The 21354-nt window shown below is 45.6% G+C and overlaps 2 protein-coding genes across 3 annotated transcripts in view; one reads left to right on the top strand and one right to left on the bottom strand.

The window, feature by feature from the left end:
* The window catches only part of UBXN4 (UBX domain protein 4), a 47486-nt gene extending 43303 nt beyond the window's left edge, over positions 1-4183 (top strand). For both annotated transcript variants that reach the window (XM_063595159.1, XM_063595158.1), the window contains one exon: positions 1857-4183. In XM_063595159.1, coding sequence (XP_063451229.1) covers positions 1857-1995 — 139 coding nt within the window. In that variant the 3' untranslated portion in view covers positions 1996-4183. The remainder of the gene's footprint in view (positions 1-1856) is intronic.
* The window catches only part of LCT (lactase), a 57289-nt gene continuing 39755 nt past the window's right edge, over positions 3821-21354 (bottom strand). Inside the window, exons 12-17 of the mRNA XM_003822810.6 lie at positions 19702-19904; positions 17128-17237; positions 13743-13877; positions 9752-9975; positions 8665-8892; positions 3821-7633 (exon numbers count right to left, since the gene is read on the bottom strand). Of these exons, the coding sequence (XP_003822858.3) occupies positions 7413-7633; positions 8665-8892; positions 9752-9975; positions 13743-13877; positions 17128-17237; positions 19702-19904 (1121 nt within the window). The 3' untranslated portion in view covers positions 3821-7412. The remainder of the gene's footprint in view (positions 7634-8664; positions 8893-9751; positions 9976-13742; positions 13878-17127; positions 17238-19701; positions 19905-21354) is intronic.

Here is a 21354-nt window from a genome sequence, read left to right as displayed (position 1 = left end):
ATTCTCTCTCAGAGAATTATTTTGGACTAATCCCTTAACCAAGAGACCAGGGCCTGATGCAGTGGCTCACGCCTGTAATCCCAGCACTTTGGGAGGCTGAGGCGAGAGAATTACTTGAGCTTATGCATTCAAGACTAGCCTGGGCAATATAGTGAGACCTTGTCTCTACAAAAACAATTTAAAAATTTGCCAGGCACATGTCTGTGGTCCCAGCTGCTTGGGAGGCTGAGATGGGAAGATCACTTGAGCCCGGGAGATTGAGGCTGCAGTGAGCCAAGATTGTACCATTGCACTCCAGCCTGGGTGACAGAGTGAGAGTGAGATCCTGTCTCAAAACAAAAACAAAACAACTTTTATAGCAGATAGCATGCAATGGTTAGCATAGTAATACAACACTGACAATTTTAACTCCTATCTTTGTTAAGATTTTATATACTTGAAACAGGTTAATGGGAAGTATTTTCCTAGAAAGTAAGATTATGCCCCTTTCTAATAATTACATAATAATGTAACTTACTGAAATGGACACCTCTGTTAAGCACTCTGTGAGGCCTTTTATAGGCATTATAACAAATCTTCATGCCAGTCCTATGTGATAAGTAATAGAAATTCTTTTTTCTCTGCCCTCAGTATGGAGAAGCCCTAGTCATGTGTTTATGGATTCCATAGGTAATGACATATAAGTATTGTGATTGGGCTGCTTTGTCCTTTATCTTATTTCATAACTGTTAGGCAGGAAGACCAGTTACCTACTAAGTACGTTACTGTAGTGAGGACAGAGGGAAGCTCAAACAAGGCTGAATCTTAAAACTCTTACTGAGCAATGGGTGGGAGCATTTAATACTGAATTACTGTAATATAGGAGAGCTCGTTGTATGGATTTTTAAAACTTTTTTCAGGCTGGGTGTGGTACCTCATACTTGTAATCCCAGCTCTTTGGGAAGCTGAGGCGCAAGGATCACTTGAGGCCAGAAGTTTGAGACCAGCCTGGGCAACATAGTGAGGCTCCATCTCTACAAAAAAAACTTTTAGTGAGCTGTGTGTGATAGCGTGTGCCTATAGTTTCAGCTGCCTGGGAAGCTGGGGCAGGAGGATTGTGTGAGCTCCAGAGTTTTGAGGCTGTAGTGAACCGTGATCGTGCCACTGCACTCTAGCCTGGGCAACAGAGGGGACACCCTGTCTCAAAAAAGAACAAAAAACAACACTTTTTTCAAATAAGAGAAAGGTCTTAGATTAGAGCAAAGGATGGAATAAAAGGTGTGTCAAAGAGAGGGTGAAGCTTTGTGTTCCACCATTATTTTTCCTTTTTTCTCTCCCCTCTAGAGTTATAAAAGTCTGTTGGCTTAAATTTTATCCTTATACCTTTGTATTTTCAGAATAGGAAGTCCTCTTCATTCTTAATTGTTTATAAATAAGTCATTCTTGAAGATTTTGCGAAGGATTTAAAATTGACCCTTTCTGTCAAGCTGACTGGAGCTTTGGATAGTCTCTAGGGTGCTAAGTTACAAATGTTTTAGTAGATAATGTCGGCTTGCATAAATAACAAGGGAAAGATTAGTTGGCAAATGGTCACACTCCTCTAATGCTTATTAAGTCACTAAGAAACACAATGGAAATGGAATATATGATTTGGCTGGCTGGCTTGACTTAGAGATCAGATGAAGCTAAACTACCAAAGACTACTAAAGTCTAGTACTGTGTTAGTAGATATAATGGTCTCCCATGGACTTTCCTTACTTTAGATGGCATTAAAAGTAAAGCTTAGTTGCCTGTACTGATGGAAGTTGGAAACAGCTTGTATTACTATTGTTTTTATTTTATGACATCTTCCCCTTGCTCCCTCTTTTTCGTATCAGGGAACCAGTGAGAAAAAGAGTGCTGGAAAAACGTGGAGACGACTTTAAAAAGGAGGGGAAAATTTATAGATTAAGGACTCAAGATGATGGTGAAGATGAAAACAACACTTGGAATGGAAATTCCACTCAACAGATGTAGTGTGACAAGTATAATATGTGCAATAATCATTGTTTCTCTTATGATTTAATTCAACTAAAATTCTACTGGAGAAGTGGGACTGCTTTATATTTTCCAACTGGTCTATAAAATGTCTCTTTATTCCTGCTTAGTGGGTGTGGGTTGAAGGTGTTTAACTCAGAAAAGTAAAGACAGGAAATAACTCTCTGCTAGGTCCTTGCTTATATGGCAACCACTGCTAGAACCCTAAAAGAACCAAAAAGTCTGCCGCAGCCTGCCTCCATCAGCTTCTTATTTAGTATTTCATATGCCCATTAGCCCTATGCTTCAGATGACACGTTTTGTTTAGAGCTACTTTGCTCCAAGACTCTTAAGCCCAAAGTAACTGGTATGTCACTGAGTAACTTGACTCGGTGTCAGAGCATTTTAACTAGCCACTCAGATGAGAATTTATGTTTAACTTCTCTTTTTACTCATCAGCTGCAAGCAAAATCTTGTAGTTTTTAATCTTAAACACTGAATAAAAAAACTTTCCCCTAAATTGGAATGATCTTAGTTTTGCTTTGAGTTTTGTTATCTAGCATCTTTTTGTTGCACAGGGCTCTATTGAGGTCCTATGTCTCTGATTTTTTTTTTCCCCAGTATCGCCCTGGAGCTGTCTCTGGAAAGTAGCTGGCTAGGTTACCTTAACTATCACTGAAGAAAGAAATTTTCTGACACACTGATGGCATGTGACTTGTCTCCTAAGTCAGTGAGGCATCACTTTGTTTGCATAAAGTATACGGTTTGCTAAGGCCTTTGTTCTTGTGAGATGCAAAACAGCTGCTAGTCTGCAACCTAGTTTTCCCTCTCACCTTTAACTGAAGTTTTGTCCTCAATAATTACACAAGGACCTAGAGTACCTATAGGACAAAAAGTATAGAATAAAAATATGCCTTTAGTCATTTGGTTTTTCTTAAAAAGTTGAGATTCTTAATCTGACTTAGATGTTACTTTATCCGTATGTCTTTGTTAGTGGAGACCGCTAAACTAATGATGTTTGAAAACAGTTCCTCTGTTTTAGATTGGAAGATAGCACTCTAGAGTGGACATACGGAAAGACTGTGACTTTATTTTGTAATGGGAGGAAGAAATTTTCTCAGAGCAAACTTTCTGTTTTTTACCTGTGAAATAACAGTGACTTTTAAAAATGGTGACAGTGTTGGCAAGGAAACAGCAACACAGGCTGCGCTGTTGGTAGGAGTGAAAACCAGTATAATTCTTCTGAAAAACATTTATCAGAAACTTAAAATATTTCATACCGTTTGATCCAGTAGCTTCTTCTAAATCATAAATGCAGACAATGTTTAGGTAAAGACATACTCATTAAGTGTTATTTATTTTACTCAAGAACTGGAAACCAACTAAATGCCTTCTATAGAAGTAATTTTTGATGAGGAGAAATGGTACAATACTAATTAACAACTTGGTTTAACATGTTTACTGAGCATCTGTTAAGTGTTGGGGGAAAAAGCAGCAGGATCCAGAGCTATAGGTATAGGTACAGTGTGATCTCAGCTTTGCAAACACATTTTCTACATAGATAGTACTAGGTATTAATAGATATGTAAAGAAAGAAATCACACCAAAACATTAATAATGGTAAGATTGCTTTATGTGATTTTAGTGGTATTTTTGGCACCCTTATATATGTTTTCCAAACTTTCGGCAGTGATATTATTTCCATAACTTAAAAAGTGAGTTTGAAAAAGAAAATCTCCAGCAAGCATCTCATTTAAATAAAGGTTTGTCATCTTTAAAAATACAGCAATATGTGACTTTTTAAAAAAGCTGTCAAATAGGTGTGACCCTACTAATAATTATTAGAAATACATTTAAAAACATCGAGTACCTCAAGTCAGTTTGCCTTGAAAAATATCAAATATAACTCTTAGAGAAATGTACATAAAAGAATGCTTCGTAATTTTGAAGTAGGAGGATCCCTCCTCAATTTTGTATTTTTAAAAAGTACATGGTAAAAAAAAAAATTCACAACAGTATATAAGGCTGTAAAATGAGAATTCTGCCCCCTCACCTCTTACCCCAGTACTATTCTCCAGAGGTAATCTATTAACAATTTCTTATGTAATTTTCAGAAAATTTGTATGCGTATATAAGCAAATATGTAATCTTTATTTTTTAAATAAATGGGATCATATTATATATTCTACCCTGCATCTTGCTTTTTTGCTTACATAGTCTTGAGATCTTTTCCTGTCGACACTGAGCTACCTCATTTTTAATGGTTGCATAGCATTCTGCCTGATGAATGTACTGCATTCAGCTTACTGTCCATGCTCTGGTGGCAGTCAGTGCTTATTACACAATTTTGTTTTTCTATTACAAACATTGCCATCATAAGCAACCTTCAGTGGGAGGTATAGTCTTACTGTGAAAATATACCTGTAGAATATGTTTGTATAACTTGCTAAGTGAAAGAAGAGTGTTTGCAGTTTGGATTGTGAAAGATGCTGTTGCATTGCCTCCTCTACAAGCTGTGTGAATTTGAACCCCTACCAACAGTCATGAGAATGTCCATTTTCCCACACCCTTGCCAACACTGTATTATCATACTTTCTTAGCTTTGTCAAAATGATGGATGAAAAATGATATAATCTCGTATGCATTGTATTTATCATGAATGAAGTGAGCATCTTGATGTTATTGATCAGTTTGGCTTATCTTGAGAGCTCCGTGTATTCCTTGCCAATTTTTGTTTTCATATTTTTCTTACTGATTTATGAGACTACTGTGTACATTACAGCCATTTGCTAGCATATGCAGTGAATATTTTCTCTTTTTTTTTTTGAGACGGAGTCTCCCTCTTGCCCAGGCTGGAGTGCAGTGGTGCAATCTCGGCTCACTACAAGCTCTGCCTCCTGGGTTCACACCATTCTCCTGCCTCAGCCTCCCGAGTAGCTGGGACTACAGGTGCCCACCACCACAGCTGGCTAATTTTTGTATTTTGTTTAGCAGAGACAGGGTTTCACCGTGTTAGCCAGGATGGTCTTGATCTCCTGACCTCGTGATCCGCCAGCCTCGGCCTCCCAAAGTTTTGGGATTACAGGCGTGAGCCACCGCGCCTGGCTTCTCCCTCCCTTTTGTTGAGTATATTTGGTAATTTTTTCCACAGTATTATCTGTGTTTTCCTTTATGACCTCCAGGTCTTGAGTCTCGCTTATAAATACCTTTCCCACTTCAAAAATTAATTTTTTTATATCCTAGGATTCTTATGGTTTCCTTTTTGTATGTTTAAATCTGGTATCCAAGGAAAGGACCTGGCTCCTTCCCATGCCCGTGGCTAACATCCCCAGGAGCCTGTTCCCTCACTGCCTTCATGGGCCCTCTGCCCCGAGTAGGCGCACTGCCTGCGAGGTGGGCATCTGTTCCATGTGCAGATGCTTCTGTGTCTAGGCTTTCTCTTCCTTTATTGATCTGTTTGCTCTCTGCTATACCAAACTAAGCTAGCTTTATAATGTGTTTTAATCTTCTTCCCCCAGATTTATCCTGGCTCTTCTTACAAGTTTATTTCATATATGAAACTTCTTTATATTATTTTGTTAGTGTTGTCCCAAAAAAGTGATGTTGAGTTTTGAGATTATTTAGGTATAATTGGCACCTTATGATACTGAGTTTCTCCCCAAAGAATGTCTTTTTTTTTTTTTTTTTTGAGACAGTCTCACTCAGTCGCCCAGGCTGGAGTGCAGTGGTGCGATCTCAGCTCACTGCAAGCTCCGCCTCCCAGGTTCACACCATTCTCCTGCCTCAGCCCCCTGAGTAGCTGGGACTACAGGTGCCCGCCACCATGCCTGGCTAATTTTTTGTATTTTTAGTAGAGACGGGGTTTCACCATGTTAGCCAGGATGGTCTCGATCTCCTGACCTCGTGATCTGCCCACCTCAGCCTCCCAAAGTGCTGGGATTACAGGTGTGCGCCACCACGCCCGGCCAACAAATGTCTTTAATATCAATTTTAGAACCACCCCCACCCCCATCTGACAAACTTTTCCAGTCGATTGATGGAGAAAAATGCTTGTGCACCACAAGCTCCTGACTGCCAGGTTGGGACTCATGGCGTTGGAATGTTTTGATAGGGAAAGGAATGCTTACAAGAAGCAAATTTCAAGTGTGATCATCCTTTTAAGACCAGCTCAAAATTACTCTATTTTTACAAAACATTTTCCCAGCTATCTAGATGTAATATATGGGCCAATCAAGTGTTTAGGTGTTTCACACTGAGATTGTCTCTCAGCACATTTGAGGGGATTATATCTCTGCTCCCACCACTGCCCTGGAAATGCTATGTGAGTGGGTGAACACACGAAAGGAGCATTTGTGCTTTTCATTGCTCTCTCCAAGTTGTGCTTGCCAGAGACAATGAGACATGGTCCTTGGCCTTAAGAAGCTGATGATAGAGAAATACGCAATTCCAGTATAGAAACTGGATGGTCAAGTTGTAATAGGGGATATTTACAAGCAAAGCAGACGAAGGAGAATCTGCCTGGGGATTTCAGGGAAGCCATTCAGAGGAGGAGGTACATTATTTCAGCTGAGACTTAAAGGCATTTTCAGAAGAAAGGGCATCCTAGGTGGAAGGAGTAGCATTTGGGAAGACACAAAGGAATATGGATAGTTGTCCTATGTGCAGTTTAGAACTACCACAAATTGGGAAAGGAGGAAGGAAACAGACTAAATGAACCAAGGTCAGATGGGAGAGCTGGGGATGGCATAAAAAGTGGCAGTGGGGGTGTTCGAGGGGTGGGAAAAGGCCACTTTCTGCATGTTGTGTATTTGCCCCAAGGAATATAATGTCAACAGAAAGACTTGGTCTGGTGAGAAAGCTTAATCGGAGCTCCAGATGGCTTGTGTGACTTCATAACTTCTCTTGAACCTACTTTCTCAAGGAGGGGCAACCATAGGAGAAAGGACAGTCTGCTGTTTTTATTTTCTGGAAAACACAAGATGTGAAGCTAGGGAGAGCTTGCAGAAGGGCAGGAGATGATATTGCAGTCTATGCAATGGAGTTGATTTCTTCTTATAGAAAGGATTTTTACGGTTTTTGCTCCCTTAACAACCCTTAACAACTCTGAAACTTAAAACAGCCCTGTTAAGTTCAATTAAATGGTTCACAGACCCACTAGACCAGTATCTACACGTTTCCGCAAGAGCTACTTGCTTCTCAAATGCCCAAATGAACTCTGATACTGGAGCAAGATGGAGATATTTCCATTTTAATCAGCAAGTCGAAATCATTCAAGATTAAAGTCATCTCTAACGGTGCAGCAGGACTTTATGGAGAAGTCCAGTATAAGCAGAGTCTAAGACCCTAAGGCATTTGGTGGTCGGTAAAGATAGATGAAGAAACTAGGCCTGCTTCATAGAACTTGAGGTGGTAACTCATCAGAATGAAGACACCTGGCTCAATTCCTGTTGGCTTCGTTGTGTTTTCCCTTGCTTAGAGCGCTTGCAGTACTTGTATGACAGAAATGCCAAGCCACAGACTCCAAGAAGCACAAGAGAAAAGAGAACGTACAAAGCTGTCTGTGCTTCTGTGGTGCCGAGCATTAGCCCCAGGAACTGCACCTCCTCCTGTCTCACGGGGCTGATGGTGGGTCCAGCATCTAGGAGAGTGTGACACAGGGTGGTTGGTGCTCTGGCGCTGATTTGAGTTCTCAGATCTCTGAGACCCCAGCAGAGGCTGCACGGTACCCCAAATCCGCACAGCCATTGACGGGATGCCGAGGTGGAGGTACCCATCCCCTTTCACTGTGTGTCAGGAGCCTCTGAGTGAAGTTAAGCAGTTGTATTTTTTAAACATCTCTATCAGCAATTAGAATACAGGTTGAATATCCCTTATCTGACATGCTTGCTTGGGATCAGAAGTGTTTCAGATTTGGGATTTTTTAAGATTTTGGAATATTTGCATATACATAATGAGATATTTTGGGGATGGGACCCAGGTCTAAATATGAAATTCATATATGTTTTATATGCAACTTATCCACATGGTGTGAAGGTAATTCTATACAATATGTTAAATAATTGTGTGCATGAAACAAAGCTTTAACTGTGTTTTGACTGCGACCTGTCACATGGGGTCAGGTGTTGAATTTTCCATGTGTTGTCATGCCAGTCATGCTCAAAAAGTTTCAGATTTTGGAGTATTTTGGATTTTGATTTTGAATTTTCAGATGAAGGATTCTCAGCCTGTATAATCGAAACTGGATAATTGTCATTTACATTTGTGTAGTGATTTATACTCTTACATTTAACAAACATGGGGCACCCACATGGTGCAGGCATTGTACTTTCATGGTCCCTTTATTTGATCCTTATAACTGCCCTGAAGCATGTGCCTGGTTTCTTATCTATGAGTGCACAGCAAGTTAGTGGTAGGGCTGGAAGAAGAGTCTAGACCTGCTTATTCCCAGATCAGGGCTCTGGTTTCTAGGTGTAACATTGACCCTAAGTGTCCTTTGTTCCACCCCAGGAAATGTCTGGAGCATTCAAAGAAAATAAACATTTGTTGAATGAATGAAGGAGATGGGGCAGCAGAGAGGAGGGTAATAAACTAGAAGAAAACAGACTGAGAGAGGCCCTTCCACCTGCCCCTCACCCTTAGGCTTTATTCCCTCCCAGAGCCACATCTCACCTGGCTGGCGGAGACAAGCGTGAGGCCCTGTAGCGGGGTCAGGGAAGCCATTGCATCGGACCACAGAGGCGTAGAACTTCGCTGATGCTTTGGGGATCCTTGGCAGAGAAGGGTCACTGTAGTTCACAAAATGCAGACCAAATCTCTCCGAAAAGCCTGTGGCCCACTCAAAATTGTCCATCGCACTCCAAACTGTGTATCCTCGAAGGTCCACCTTGTCCTGCACAGCTGCTCAAACACAGAGGACTAGGCATAAGTTTCCTATCTCATAAGGCAGCTTCCTGCCAGGCCTTCGGAAGCCAGGTCTGCCTACTGCTCTCCCCACCGCCTTCACAGATGGCGGTAAGCTTTGGCTTTAGCTCTGTGAGAAAGCTGCCCCTTTCTTTGCATGCAGTGACTGTTAGCGGGTCCTCTGTGGATGGAGATGCAGAGCCACCAGCATCTTTAGAAAGGCTCAGCCCTGAATGGGAGTCGGGAACATGGGTGGACTAATTTCCCTGGGTCACCTACACTTCTATCCATGATCTTGGTCAGTGCCTTAGAATGTTAATGCTTCTCCCTGTAGAAAATAGCCCTTAGATAGAATAGATTTCAGCTGGGTAGGATTTTTCTAATCATTTCCTTTGCTGGTGCATTGCTTGCTCCTTTACTCAGCATTTGTTCCATTCTCTTATCCTCATGGTCCCATCTCAAGTTGTTAGGGCTGAGCCAAGAGCCTCAAACTTTTGCTCGGAGACTAAGAGACCCTACAGGCAACCACACAGCCTACTCCTCCTGGGCCCTACCCAGACCATTCTCAGGAGGGCACTGCTGTTCCGACATCAGGGAGGATCAAGGGGAGCAAGTGACTCAGGCCAGGAACTAGGGTTTGGTGGCATCAGGCCACTGGTCTTGCTTGCTGAGCTTAGACATAGGAAGGAAAAAAACTCAGAGTGCAGCCCTAAAGCAAAGCTTAACCCCAACAGGAGCAAGAAGCCTTATCGTTCTCTTCTTACTGTGGCCCAAGGACGCTGTATCACACTCCTGCAGATAGCGGATGTTTCCAACAGGGAAAGGTGCACGCTGGGGAAGGGCAGGCCCGTCGTACCTTTGAGGGCCTCATTGATGTAAGTCCGAAGGTAGTAGATCCTTGCAGTGTCATTGAGGTCTGTTTCTTCCCGCTGGGACACTCCATTCTCTGTGACATAAATTGGAGGGTCATTGTATTCCTCCTTTAACCAGTTCAGGATCCTCCTGAAGCCAAAAGGCGTCATCTTCAGCCAGAAGGAGCCAGAGTCTGGCCACGAGCGATCTGCGATGGAAGCAACTCCTCTACAAGTTCAAAAACTAAAGATGAGGTCTTGTTTTGTAAATCTCAAGAGGCCCTTTACACGAAACACAAAACAGGACTGAGACCAGGAAAAGCCTTAGGTTTTGTCTAGCCTTAAGAATCGTACTAAACCCAGATGAATCAAATTGCCTCAAATTCTCCTCCTTTCGCTGGTTCTAGCTGCCTGCACTCTGCGCTTGTATAGCATTGGACAAGCCACTCAGCTCTCCGTCCTTCAATTTCTCTGCCTGTGCAGAGAATGGTCTTGCTCATGGAGCCCAGCCCTCCACTACTCTGAATAGATGGCTCCTTACACCAGCTATGAAAGGCTATGGGTCCCCAGCTCCAGGCTTCCGATGGACGCCAGTGCTGTGTCTTCAGAGAATGGGCTCCCCCAAGTCACCCATGTCTAGTCAATGCCACATGCAGACCACGGGTGAGGCCACAGGCACGAATATTTGTAGGGGCCCTGCTTTGTGTGAAGACAGGCAGCAGACAGGCTGGCACCTCCTTCAAGTGTCCAAGAGCCTGGCCTCTGTCTTCAGTGATGGATGAGGAGGTGGACAGCTCCTGCCACAGGGGTGCCTGCTGGGGGAGGCCACAGAAGCCTGATCACCTGTAGTCACATATGTCAAATAAGAACCAAGCATTTAGACACTTCCTACACTCAGATCTTTCAGGGAAAAAAAAAATGTTGGTTTTTATCAGCATCTGGATTTATCTGACTCAGCTGAATTGAATGTGGGCCATTTCATAAGCACTAGAGGTCTTCCCAGGGACAGCCCCAGGGCTCATAAGAGGGAGGGAGAATCAGAAGGAGTAGAGGGGTGTTCTGGAGTCTCCTCAGCCCCCTTGGTGAGCCTGACTCTGGGGGTTTCAGGATACAGTGGGAGTGGAGGGGCTGGTTTTCAAAGAAAGAACCTGGACACAGTCAGAGCTACTGGTGTGGAAAGATGCTTGATGGAAAGGAACAAAATGAGATTTTCTGAAAATGGCAGATAAGAGACAGGACTTAGGTACAGCTCCCACTTGGATGGACAGAACAGTGTGTGGAGACTCACATTGTTAACTGTTGCTCCAAGAACTACTGCTGGAACATACCAGAAAAACCAAAAGAATTCACAGACCCTTTGAAAGAAGCAGAATGCTACTGCAAACTCCATGAGACAGCTGCAAAACTGTGAGTTCCCAAAGTGTGAGAAGGGGAAAGTCTGCCTCTGAACACACATCCTCTCTGGGGACCTGAACATCCAGATCATAGGAGAAGGATTTAACCTTACCTAGAGCGCAAGTGGATTTAGGGAGCCAAGTGAAATGTAAAAGTAGAAGAAGCAGTGGGAAGAGCCCTGCAGCCACTCCCTGTCCCCAGCTTGAGCCCAGGGAAGCCATTCCTGACTTTATCCTACAGGGGTCCTTGTAGAAGGAAGCCAGTGGAATTAGGGAGGGGCAGGATTAAGGAAGCTTCTAGCTCAACTTATTAATTTCAACTAGAAGCATGAATTTTCCTGAGCAGAATCTTGGGGGCAAACAAGAAGTGCAGATAAAAGCACAGAAGCCACAGCCAACAGTGTGGGCAGGTGGGGAGGGGCAAGGCCTGAAAGCCCTGTTTGCTTTCTCAGAGAGAAGGCTTGTGGCCTGGGGTGAGATCTCTGCCCTGCACACTGTTGGCAGGGCACAGCAGGAGTGAGACTGGCCTTGCTGGCTGCATGGGAGCTAGGTGAGGCTTGTGACTGCCAGCTTTCTCAACTTCCCTAGCAACCTGTATGACACAGCAGAGGAAGCCATAATACCCCTGGGAACAGAACTCCACTGGCCTGAGAACCAGCCCCCCTATTCCCCCACAGTGGCCACAGCAAGCCTCACCCGAGGAGAGTCTGAGCTCAGATATGCCTAATGCTGCCCCCACCTGATGGTCTTTCTCTACCTTTGCTGGTAGCTGAAGACAAAAGACATAAACTCTTGGGAGCTCTATGGCCCCGCCCATAACCTGAGAAACCCAAATACCCTGGCCAACGTAGGGCAACCTTGTAATCCCCCTTCTACTACCGCAGCTGGTGGCAGTGGAAGGGGAAAGCACCTCGAAAGTGCCACCTCCTCTCTTGAAAGTGCCACCTCCTGGCTGGAGACCAACCAACTCACGCCATTATAGCAACTCATAACAGAACAACCCTGCTCCAAAGAAAGAGAGAACAACAACTAATTCCACTGCCTGCAACATCCTGGCTAACCAGAGGTCCTGAGTCTGTCCACATGACAACTTCACTGCTCGCATAACCAGCATTTGAGAAAACCAGTGCACGAAAGAAAACTACAACCAAGGACCCTCACAGAATCCACTTAAGTCCCCTGCCACCTCCACTGGAGCAGGTGCTGGTATCCATGGCTGGGAGACCTGAAGACAGATCACATCACAGGACTCTTTGCAGACATTCCTCAGCACTGGTTCAGATCCCAGTAATCCTGCTGGGTGGATAGACCCAGAAGGGCAATGGCAATCACTGAAGTCTGGCTCTCAGGAAGCCCCATCCTTAGGGAAAGGGGGTGAGCACCACATCAAGGGATCACCCTGTGGGACAAAAGAATCTGAGGGGCAGCCCTTGAGTTCTAGATCTTTCCACTGAAACAGTCTACCTGAATGAGAAGGAACCAGAAATGTTAATTCTGGTAATATGACAAAACAAGGTTCTATAAGACCCCCAAAAGGTCGCACTAGCTCTCCAGCTATGGATCCAAACCAAGAAGAAATCTCTGAATTGCCAGATAAAGAATTCAGAAGTTTGATTATTAAACTACTCAAGGAGGTACTAGAGAAAGGTGAAAATTAACTTAGAGAAATTTAAAAAACAATACAGGATATGGATGAAAAAGTCTCTAGATAAATAGATATCATAAAGAAAAAGACAATCGGCTGGGCACAGTGGTTCACACCTGTAATCCCAGCACTTTGGGAGGCCAAGGCGAGGGGATCATCTGAGGTCAGGAGATAGAGACCAGCCTGACCAACATGGAGAAACCCTGTCTCTACTAAAAACACAAAATTAGCCGAGACCATTCTGGCCAACATGATGAAACCCCGTCTCTGCTAAAATACAAAAAAAAAAAAAAAAAAAAAATTAGCCAGGCGTGGAGGTACGCGCCTGTAATCCCAGCTACTTGGAGGCTGAGGCAGGGGAATCACTGGAACCCGGGTGGTGGAGGTTGCAGTGAGCCAAGATTGTGCCACTGCACTCCAGCCTGGTGACAGAGCGAGACTCTGTCTCAAAAAAAATACATAAAATAAAAATAAAAACCGTTACTTAAAAGGTGAACCAAAATCTTTTACTATCTCTACTTCATAAAAGCATTGTTTAAAAAGAGAAAATAAAATTTTACTCTTGTATTATTGTAATATTTATTAATATTAAAGCGAATTTTGATAAAACCTAAACAATTTTTTTCTTGAAAATCCTTTTTAAAAACCAAGCATTTTTAGAGTTAAGCAGCCTGTGAAAAAGAACACAAAATAAATAAATTTTAAAAATGAAATAAAAAAACAAAAAGCCAAGCACATGTGCCCTAATGGGAGGTGCCCTGGAGACCCCGGCCTTCTCTCCCTCTTGCTTGCTGGAGATTTCCTTGGGATCTGTGGGGTGGCGAGCATCTTGCAAACCCCGGCACATTCGGCGTTGGAGGCCCTGTTTTGAGGCTAGGCAGGCCTCGGAGAGCACAGCCAAGGGCACCTTTCTGCCTTTTCCAGAGATGGCTCCGGGCTCCCTGTTGGTGGACTTACCTGTCTGCATCAAAAGAAGAGATGGCAGTGTCGTAGTTGAGGTTGTAGGCGAGGACAGTGGTGTAGTGATTGAACCCAAAGTAGTCATAGGTGCCGTTGATCCTCCTCTTCTCACTCTCTGTAAATTCTGGCAGCCTGGGTGGAAGAAGCCATTGAGGGCAGGGCTTCAGGGAGAGCCATGCTTTGAGAAGAGAATATCATAGGGCTGGGGCGGGGGAGCTCTCCGAACCCCAGGCACTTGGCAGTGAGTAGGGGAAACTGGCAGGGAAGGAGAAGAGGTCCTTCAGGCGGTGCAGGAAGCACCTGCGGCTCCTCCCGCCAGACCATAAACCTGGCTTCCCTAGGTCTCTATAAGAGCCTCTGAAACCTGAAGGACCACACACACACACACACACACACACACACACGCACCCACGCACACACACACACACACACACACACATGCATACACAGTTTTTAATTTCCTTCAAACATTAACATATGCAAATTCTGATATTTAGCATCTATGACAGATTTCAAAATCAAGAGCATGCCTGAGGTACATATCTGAGACTCTTCCCCTATGTTTGTAAAGTTAGATCTTGTATAATTTATTTTTGTGTGGCTGAGTCTGGCTCTGTCACCTAGGCTGGAGTGCAGTGGCGCGATCTCAGCTCACTGCAACCTCCGCCTCCTGGGTTCAAGTGATTTTCCTGCCTCAGCCTCCCAAGTAGCTGGGACTACAAGTGCCTGCCACAACTCCTGGCTGATTTTTTATATTTTTGGTAGAGATGGGGTTTCACCATGTTGGCCAGGCTGGTCTTGAACTCCTGACCTCAAGTGGTCCGCCCACCTCAGCCTCCTAAAGTGTTGGGATTACAGGCATGAGCCACCGCACCCGGCCCTGTATCTTGTGTAATTTGTATTTCCGTTTTCTGCCCTTTCCAAGTTTCTCTGCTCCTCTTGGGGTTTGTTTAGGCATGCCTCTTTTCTCCAACTCTAATAATAATAATAATAATAATAATAGCTTCAAGATCTTCAAAGTAGCAGGGGAAATAATTTGCAAATTGAGTATTTGAGTTTGAATTTCTCAGTTCTCACGATTTCACTGAACTTTGTTTTCTTTCTTCCTTTTTTTTTCCCCAGACAGGGTCTCGCCCTGTCCTCCTGGGGACACTGCACGCCCCCTGAGGCTGGAGTGCAGTGGTGCAATCATAGCTCACTGCAACCTCAGTCTCCTGGGCTCAAGCAATCCTCTCACCTCAGCCTCCCAAATAGTTGGGAATATAGGTGTGCGTCACCATGCCTAGATAATTTTTAAATTTTTTGTAAAGACAAAGTCTCACTATATTGCCCAGGCTGGTCTTGAACTCCTGGTCTCAAGCAATCCTCCTGCCTCAGCCTCCCAAAGTGCTGAGATTACCTGTGAGCCTGGGAACTTTGGCTTCTTAACGTGTAGATGGAGCATTTTCCAGGCACTCTGAGTGAAAAGCCTCTCCTGTAGAACCTGACTAATACACTTGTGTGCAGCATGTGTACATGCTGAATGCATGCACATGCCCACAGGGAGACCTGGGGCTTCTGGTTTAGGTGTGGCCCAGAGATGCTCTGCTGAGGCCTCTGACACTTTCATCTTGACCTTTCTGCTACCATTAACCTGAGGGATCAAGAACCTTCCTTCCCTGGGGTTTCTGAGATGATGGGAGAAAACCAAAGCACAGCCTCCTCCTGTCCCTGACGCTTCTGCTCAGAAGCCAGCAATGGCCTGTGGCACCAAAGCCAAGGCCCTGTGCTTGGCTTCCAGGCCCTCCACCATGTGGCCTCAGCCCCTTCACTGCTGCTGGGCTGGTCTCCCCACTCTCAGCTCTGGCACCCCCACTCATTCTTACCTCTAGGCCTGTCTTCACAACTCTGCCCCTTGGAAAGAACGACCTGCAATCCCCCACATTCTATCCCCTGTCAAGGCCCAGCTCAGCTGATGTCCTGCCTTGTCCATGAAATCTCCTGGGTCTACCCAGCCTACCCTGATCTCATCTTCCGAGTTTTCTTTGTACTGAAGAGCCTGGGGAATGGGATGGAGAACTGTCTTTCCAGCTGATCTGTCAGCAGCTTGAGGAGCCGAATGGAATCCTCTCCTTCCATGGACCCCTCCCCCTGGCCCTGGCTCGGGCAAATGGTAGGTGCTCGGCAAAGTTGTGCAGATGGGCCGGGCACTCATCGGTTTTGCTGGAGATCACAGTTCGCAGATCAGACCTTTAGGCACAGCCTGCTCTGGGGGACTTACCCTAACTAGGCCAGGGTGTGCATTGTGAGGTGGGAGCTGGATTTTTTTTTTTTTTTTGAGACAAAGAGTCTTGCTCCATCGTCCAGGCTGGAGTGCAGTGGCATGATCTCGGCTCACTGCAACCTCTGCCTCCCGAGCTCAAGCAATTCTCTGGCCTCAGCCTCCCAAGTAGCTGGGATTACAGGCCCCCGCCACCGCGCCCAGCTAATTTTTGTATTTTTAGTAGAGACAGGGTTTCGCCATGTTGGCCAGGCTGGTCTTGAACTCATGACTTCAAGTGATCCGCCCACCTTGGCCTCCCAAAGTGCTGGGATTACAAGCGTGAGCCACCGCACCCGGCCTGGGAGCTGGATTTTTAATCCTCAGCTGGACTATATGGGGGCGTCTAGGGGCAGGACTCAAAGGCTATGTTGGGAATTCACACTTGATTCCCGCCGGCCTTGGAGCGGTGGGCATGTTCCCGTGGGCAGTGACTGCCGCTTCCTGCGCTTCCTCACACCACACCTCTCACCCCACCTGCATGATTCTCAAGCCCCCAGCATGCGCCCTGGGGGCCGACAGCTTGGCTGCAAATCTCAGCTCTATCTCTTAATAGCTGGGTGATCTTGCCCTAATCTTTGCGCCTCACTTTACTCGTATTTAAATAGAAATAAAGATACCAACAGAAGATGGGTAAACGTTGGCTGCTAATGTTGCTACTCCTTCCTTGACAAGAAGGGGCGGGCGGGTAAGGAAGGACGCTTTGGTGCAGACCATCGCCACCTGCTGGCCAAATGATGCAAAGCACACGCCTGACTGTCAGCCACTGCCACCCACATTCACACGTGCGGTGATGAAATAGGATAGGATGAGCTGGGATTTGTCTGTGGAGTGGCATAGTGGGGTTGCTCAGAGGTGGACAGCCTTGGAACAGATTTCCTGGCTGTTCCACAATATAATAACCATAATAGCAAACCCCTCTGTCAAGCATATAGCAGTGCCAGGTGCTGGGCTAAGCTTTACATATATGATCACATGTAACTTCCCAGCAAGCAAAGAAGCTCAGTCATGGTAACTTGCCCGACACATGCCTCTGTGACCCCGACGCCCATGCCCTCACCACTGCGGGCACCAGGCCCTTACCGAGACTTGTTGAGGCCTGCAGCCAAGCTCCTGTCACGGATCCGCGTCTTCATCACCTCATTGTAATCTCCATTCTTGAAAATAGGATGTGCAAACCAGCCTCCCATGAACTGCGGGTGGGGTGGGGGAGACAGCCCAGGCGTTACAGGTGGGCACAGCAAGAGACAGCATCGTCCCCGCTCAGAAGTGCCTGGCCTCACAACCTCCCTCCTTTTCCTGGACCCCCAGGTTAAGTTCTCTTCCCTGTGGCTCCTGCCTGTTGCAGCTTCAGTGTCCACAGGTCTCCCAGCTGGGTCTGTGCTTGCTCAGTTGCTGTTGCACTGAGGACAGGGCCACCTCTTCATAGTTGCAGCTTGAGGTGACAGTAACTGACCTGGGCACTGGCCCTGGTGCTCAACAAATGCTTCCTGGCTGCCCTTGGATGGGTCCTGCAGAGGAGAAGGGAGAACCCACAAGCCTCCAGGCTCCCGGTTCTCTTTCTCACCACTGAGCGGCTGCACTTCCTCATCAAAGTGCCCAAGGAGCAAACAGAACTTTCTGGGGAGGGCTGAGATGCAAGGCTTTCCTGACTTTCCGGGCAAAGCATAACTCTTAATGGGCTTTCACAGCCCCAGAGTGGGGAACCGTTTGACCTATTTTCTCTAATGAGGCCTAGGCCATCCTTATCATGTGCGGGGATACGTGGCACCCAAACACTATGATGCTGGGGGTTTGAGAGCCTTCTTTAGTCTCTCCAAATCCTCTCCTCACCCACTGGCTGCTGCTGGGAATGTGGGGTGAGGGCAGCTTCCACTCATGGTCAGAGATGAGGCATGGAACACACATGCCCTGGTAAAGAGGCTTAAATGCACCCACTCCAAGGTAACACACTAGATATTTTCGTGGAAGCTGATTCTAATAGGAGATGCATCTGTCATAGTCCATGGCTGCAGTATCACAGTTCACCAGTAAGTGGCTCAATCTAATGATATGACAGCCTAACGTTTCCTGACGTTTGAAGTTTTGATTTCAGGAAAAAAGGAAATGTTGTTCTAAATCACCAGTTCTGTGAGTCTGAAATGAGGGATACATTAATTTTGTTTCAAAACTGTTTCCCCAGCTGGCTAGCAGACCAGAAAATTAAGCCCTTCGTTGCATTTATTAATTTGACTATCTTTGTCAAGTTCTCCTGTGAAGAGTTTGGCAAACCAAGGCCCATGGTGTTTCCCCCGAGAGAGTTATAGTGCCACAGTTGGCAGACTCTTCCACGGAGCCCAAAGTGGGAACCAATCCAGAGAGAAACCCTTGCCTTTCCTTCCTGATGTAAAACGTAGGAGAGAGCACCTTCTATCCCTTTCTAGGAGGAGCCAGAGGAGCTGTGCCGTGAAAGAGGATCATTCTTTTCCTTCTCTCCTCTTGTCAGTCAGGGGTTCAGGTGGAAATAAAGGTAGGCCATGCTGGCACCTGCTTCCTTTTTTTTTTTGGAGATGGAGTCTCTCTCCGTTGCTCAGGCTGGAGTGCAATGGCGATCTCAGCTTCTGGGTTCTCCTGCCTTAGCCTCCAGAGTAGTTGGAACTACAGGCATGTGCCACCACGCCTCGGTAATTTTTATATTTTTAGTAGAGATGGGGTCTCACCATGTTGGCCAGGCTGGTCTAGAACTCCTGACCTCAGGTTATCAGCCTGCCTTAGCCTCCCAAAGTGCTGGGATTACAGGCGTGAGCCACCTTGCCCAGTCGGCTTCCTAGTAATGTCTCTACTTCCTTGGGTGAAATTCCATGACTGAAAGATGCTGTTCTTAAACTCATTGAGTTGGCAAATTAGGGGCACTAATGAGTTTCACAGAATCTAAAGCCCCCAATTTAAGAAATGCCTAGGCTGGAGCAAATCAAATTAGATGGTGACACCTAAAGGTGACGTGTGACACTGCAGCCCAGCTCTGTTAGCTACTATAGTCAAACCAGAGAGACTGAAGAAATGGAAATTTCTCTCTAGGAGTTAACTTCAAACCAATGTTACAGAAAGAATTACCTGTACAAATGATTTTTAAAAACTTAAAGACAACTTAACCCCACAGACTTTATCACTTTCATCACAGCAAACTTATGAGGTGGGCAGGGCATCTCCAGTTCGAAGTTGAGGAAACTAAGGTGTGAAAAAGTTAGATGATTTTCCCAAGCTCACAAAATCAGGCAATAGCAAAACTAGGCTTAGATCCTAATAATTCTTCTTTTTGGGGGTTGGGGGTGGTCTCCCTCTGTCACCTGGAGTTTAATGGTGCCGAAATCATGGCTCACTGCAACCTTGAACTCCTGGACTCAAGCTCCCACCTTAGCCTCCTGAGCAGCTGGGACTATAGGTGTGTGTCACCATGCCCTAATAATTTTTTTTTCTTCACAGACAAGGTCTTTCTATGTTGCCCAGGCTAGTCTCAAACTCCTAGCCTCAAGCAATCCTCCTGCCTCAGACTTCCAAAGTGCTGGGATTATAGACATGAGCCACCACACCCTAAATCTTTGATTCACAATCTGTTTCCATTAGGCTGGAAGGAAAGATGGACAAGAGTAAGAACAAGCGCCCAGAGGAAAAACAGACCTGAACATATCTCCTGGCTGCCTCCACATCCTCCTGGTTAGAGGGATCTCTGGGTTCAGCCCAGTCACTGCTGATGGTGATGGAAATCACGCCACCTTGACTGGCGCGGTACACATCGTTGTACAGATGCCAGGCCTCAGCATGAGCCTTTATTAGATTGTGGCCAACAATGTACGGGGCAGTGCCAGGCCTATTGGAGATTCCTGGAAACATACACATGGATGTCAACAGAGAATGGATAGAATGGATGTGACTGAGATTGTTAGTCCCTGCCTGCAGATGTCCCCTCTGTGTTTGGGAGAAGGGGTGTAGATTCTGACACTAGGAAAACTGGAATTCAAACCCTGGCTCTCCCTCTTATTACCTGGCTGTGTAACTTTGGGTGAGTAATTCAGCCTTTCAGTTTCCTCCTTGGTGAAATGGGCAGCAGAGAGTGATTGTGAGAGGGAAATTAAACAGTGTATGAAACCCACCCACAGCAGCACTGTGTCTGGAAGAGGGAAGGCCACTTGATAAATGTTGGCTTCTGTTCCCCTCCTCCAGAAGAGTGGCTCGTATGTCTCAGGCAAAATACCCATAATAGAGATACCTATCACAGAATCTAAAGCCCCCAATTTAAGAAATGCTTAGTCTGGAGCAAATCAAATCAGATGGTGGCACCTAAAGGTGAAGTGTGACATTGCAGCCCAGCTCTGTTAGCTACTATAGTCAAACTAGAGAGACTAAAGAGATGGAATTTCTTTCTATTGAGTTAGCTTCAAACCAATGTTATATTCAGAAAGGACTATATGTACAAATGATTTTTTAAAACTTAAAAGACAACCCAGGCCAGGCAGGGTGGCTCACACCCATAATCCCAGCACTTTGGGAGGCTGAGGCAGGTGGATCACCTGAGGTCAGGAGTTTGAGACCAACTTGCCCAATATGGTGAAACCCGTCTCTACTAAAAATACAAAAAATTAGCCAGCTGTGGTGGCAGGCGCCTGTAATCCCAGCTACTCAGGAGGCTGAGGCAGGAGAATCACTTGAATCCAGGAGGTGGAGACTGCAGTGAGCCGAGGGGTTCAAACAATTCTCCTGTCTCAGCCTCCTGAGTAGCTGGGACTGCAGGCGCATGCCACCACATCTGGTTAATTTTTGTATTTTTAGTAGAGGCGGAGTTTCACCATATTGATCAGGCTGGTCTTGAACTCCTGACCTCAGGTGATCCACCTGTCTTGGCCTCCCAAAGTGCTGGGATTACAGGCGTGAGATACCATACTCGGCCTATGATTATTTCTGAGACAGGGTCATGCACTGTCATCCAGGCTGGAGTGCAGTGGTGCCATGAGCATGGCTCACGGCAGCCTTGAACTCCTGGGCTCAAATGAATTGACAGGAGTTGATAATCTGGAGCTCCTTGGGGACCCATTGTGATCATTAGGGTTGGAGAATGTAGCTAATGCAACCAGCTGACACGGAGATACCCTGATAGTGAATGCTGCAAGAGAGGCGCCTCTCATGTGTTGAAGGAGTGTAAACCAAAGGGGCGACCTAGGACCAATGGAGATGCCTCTGATAACGATTTGAGGCACATCTCCTGGTGGCTCTTTCCAGCTGTTACACAGTGTTCTGAGGAATCACATGAATGAACACAAATTTATTCTTATTAAC

Source organism: Pan paniscus, chromosome 13 (assembly GCF_029289425.2).
Source record: "Pan paniscus chromosome 13, NHGRI_mPanPan1-v2.0_pri, whole genome shotgun sequence".
Taxonomy (NCBI): Eukaryota; Metazoa; Chordata; class Mammalia; order Primates; family Hominidae; genus Pan; species Pan paniscus.
This window is presented reverse-complemented; position numbering and strand designations above follow the sequence as displayed.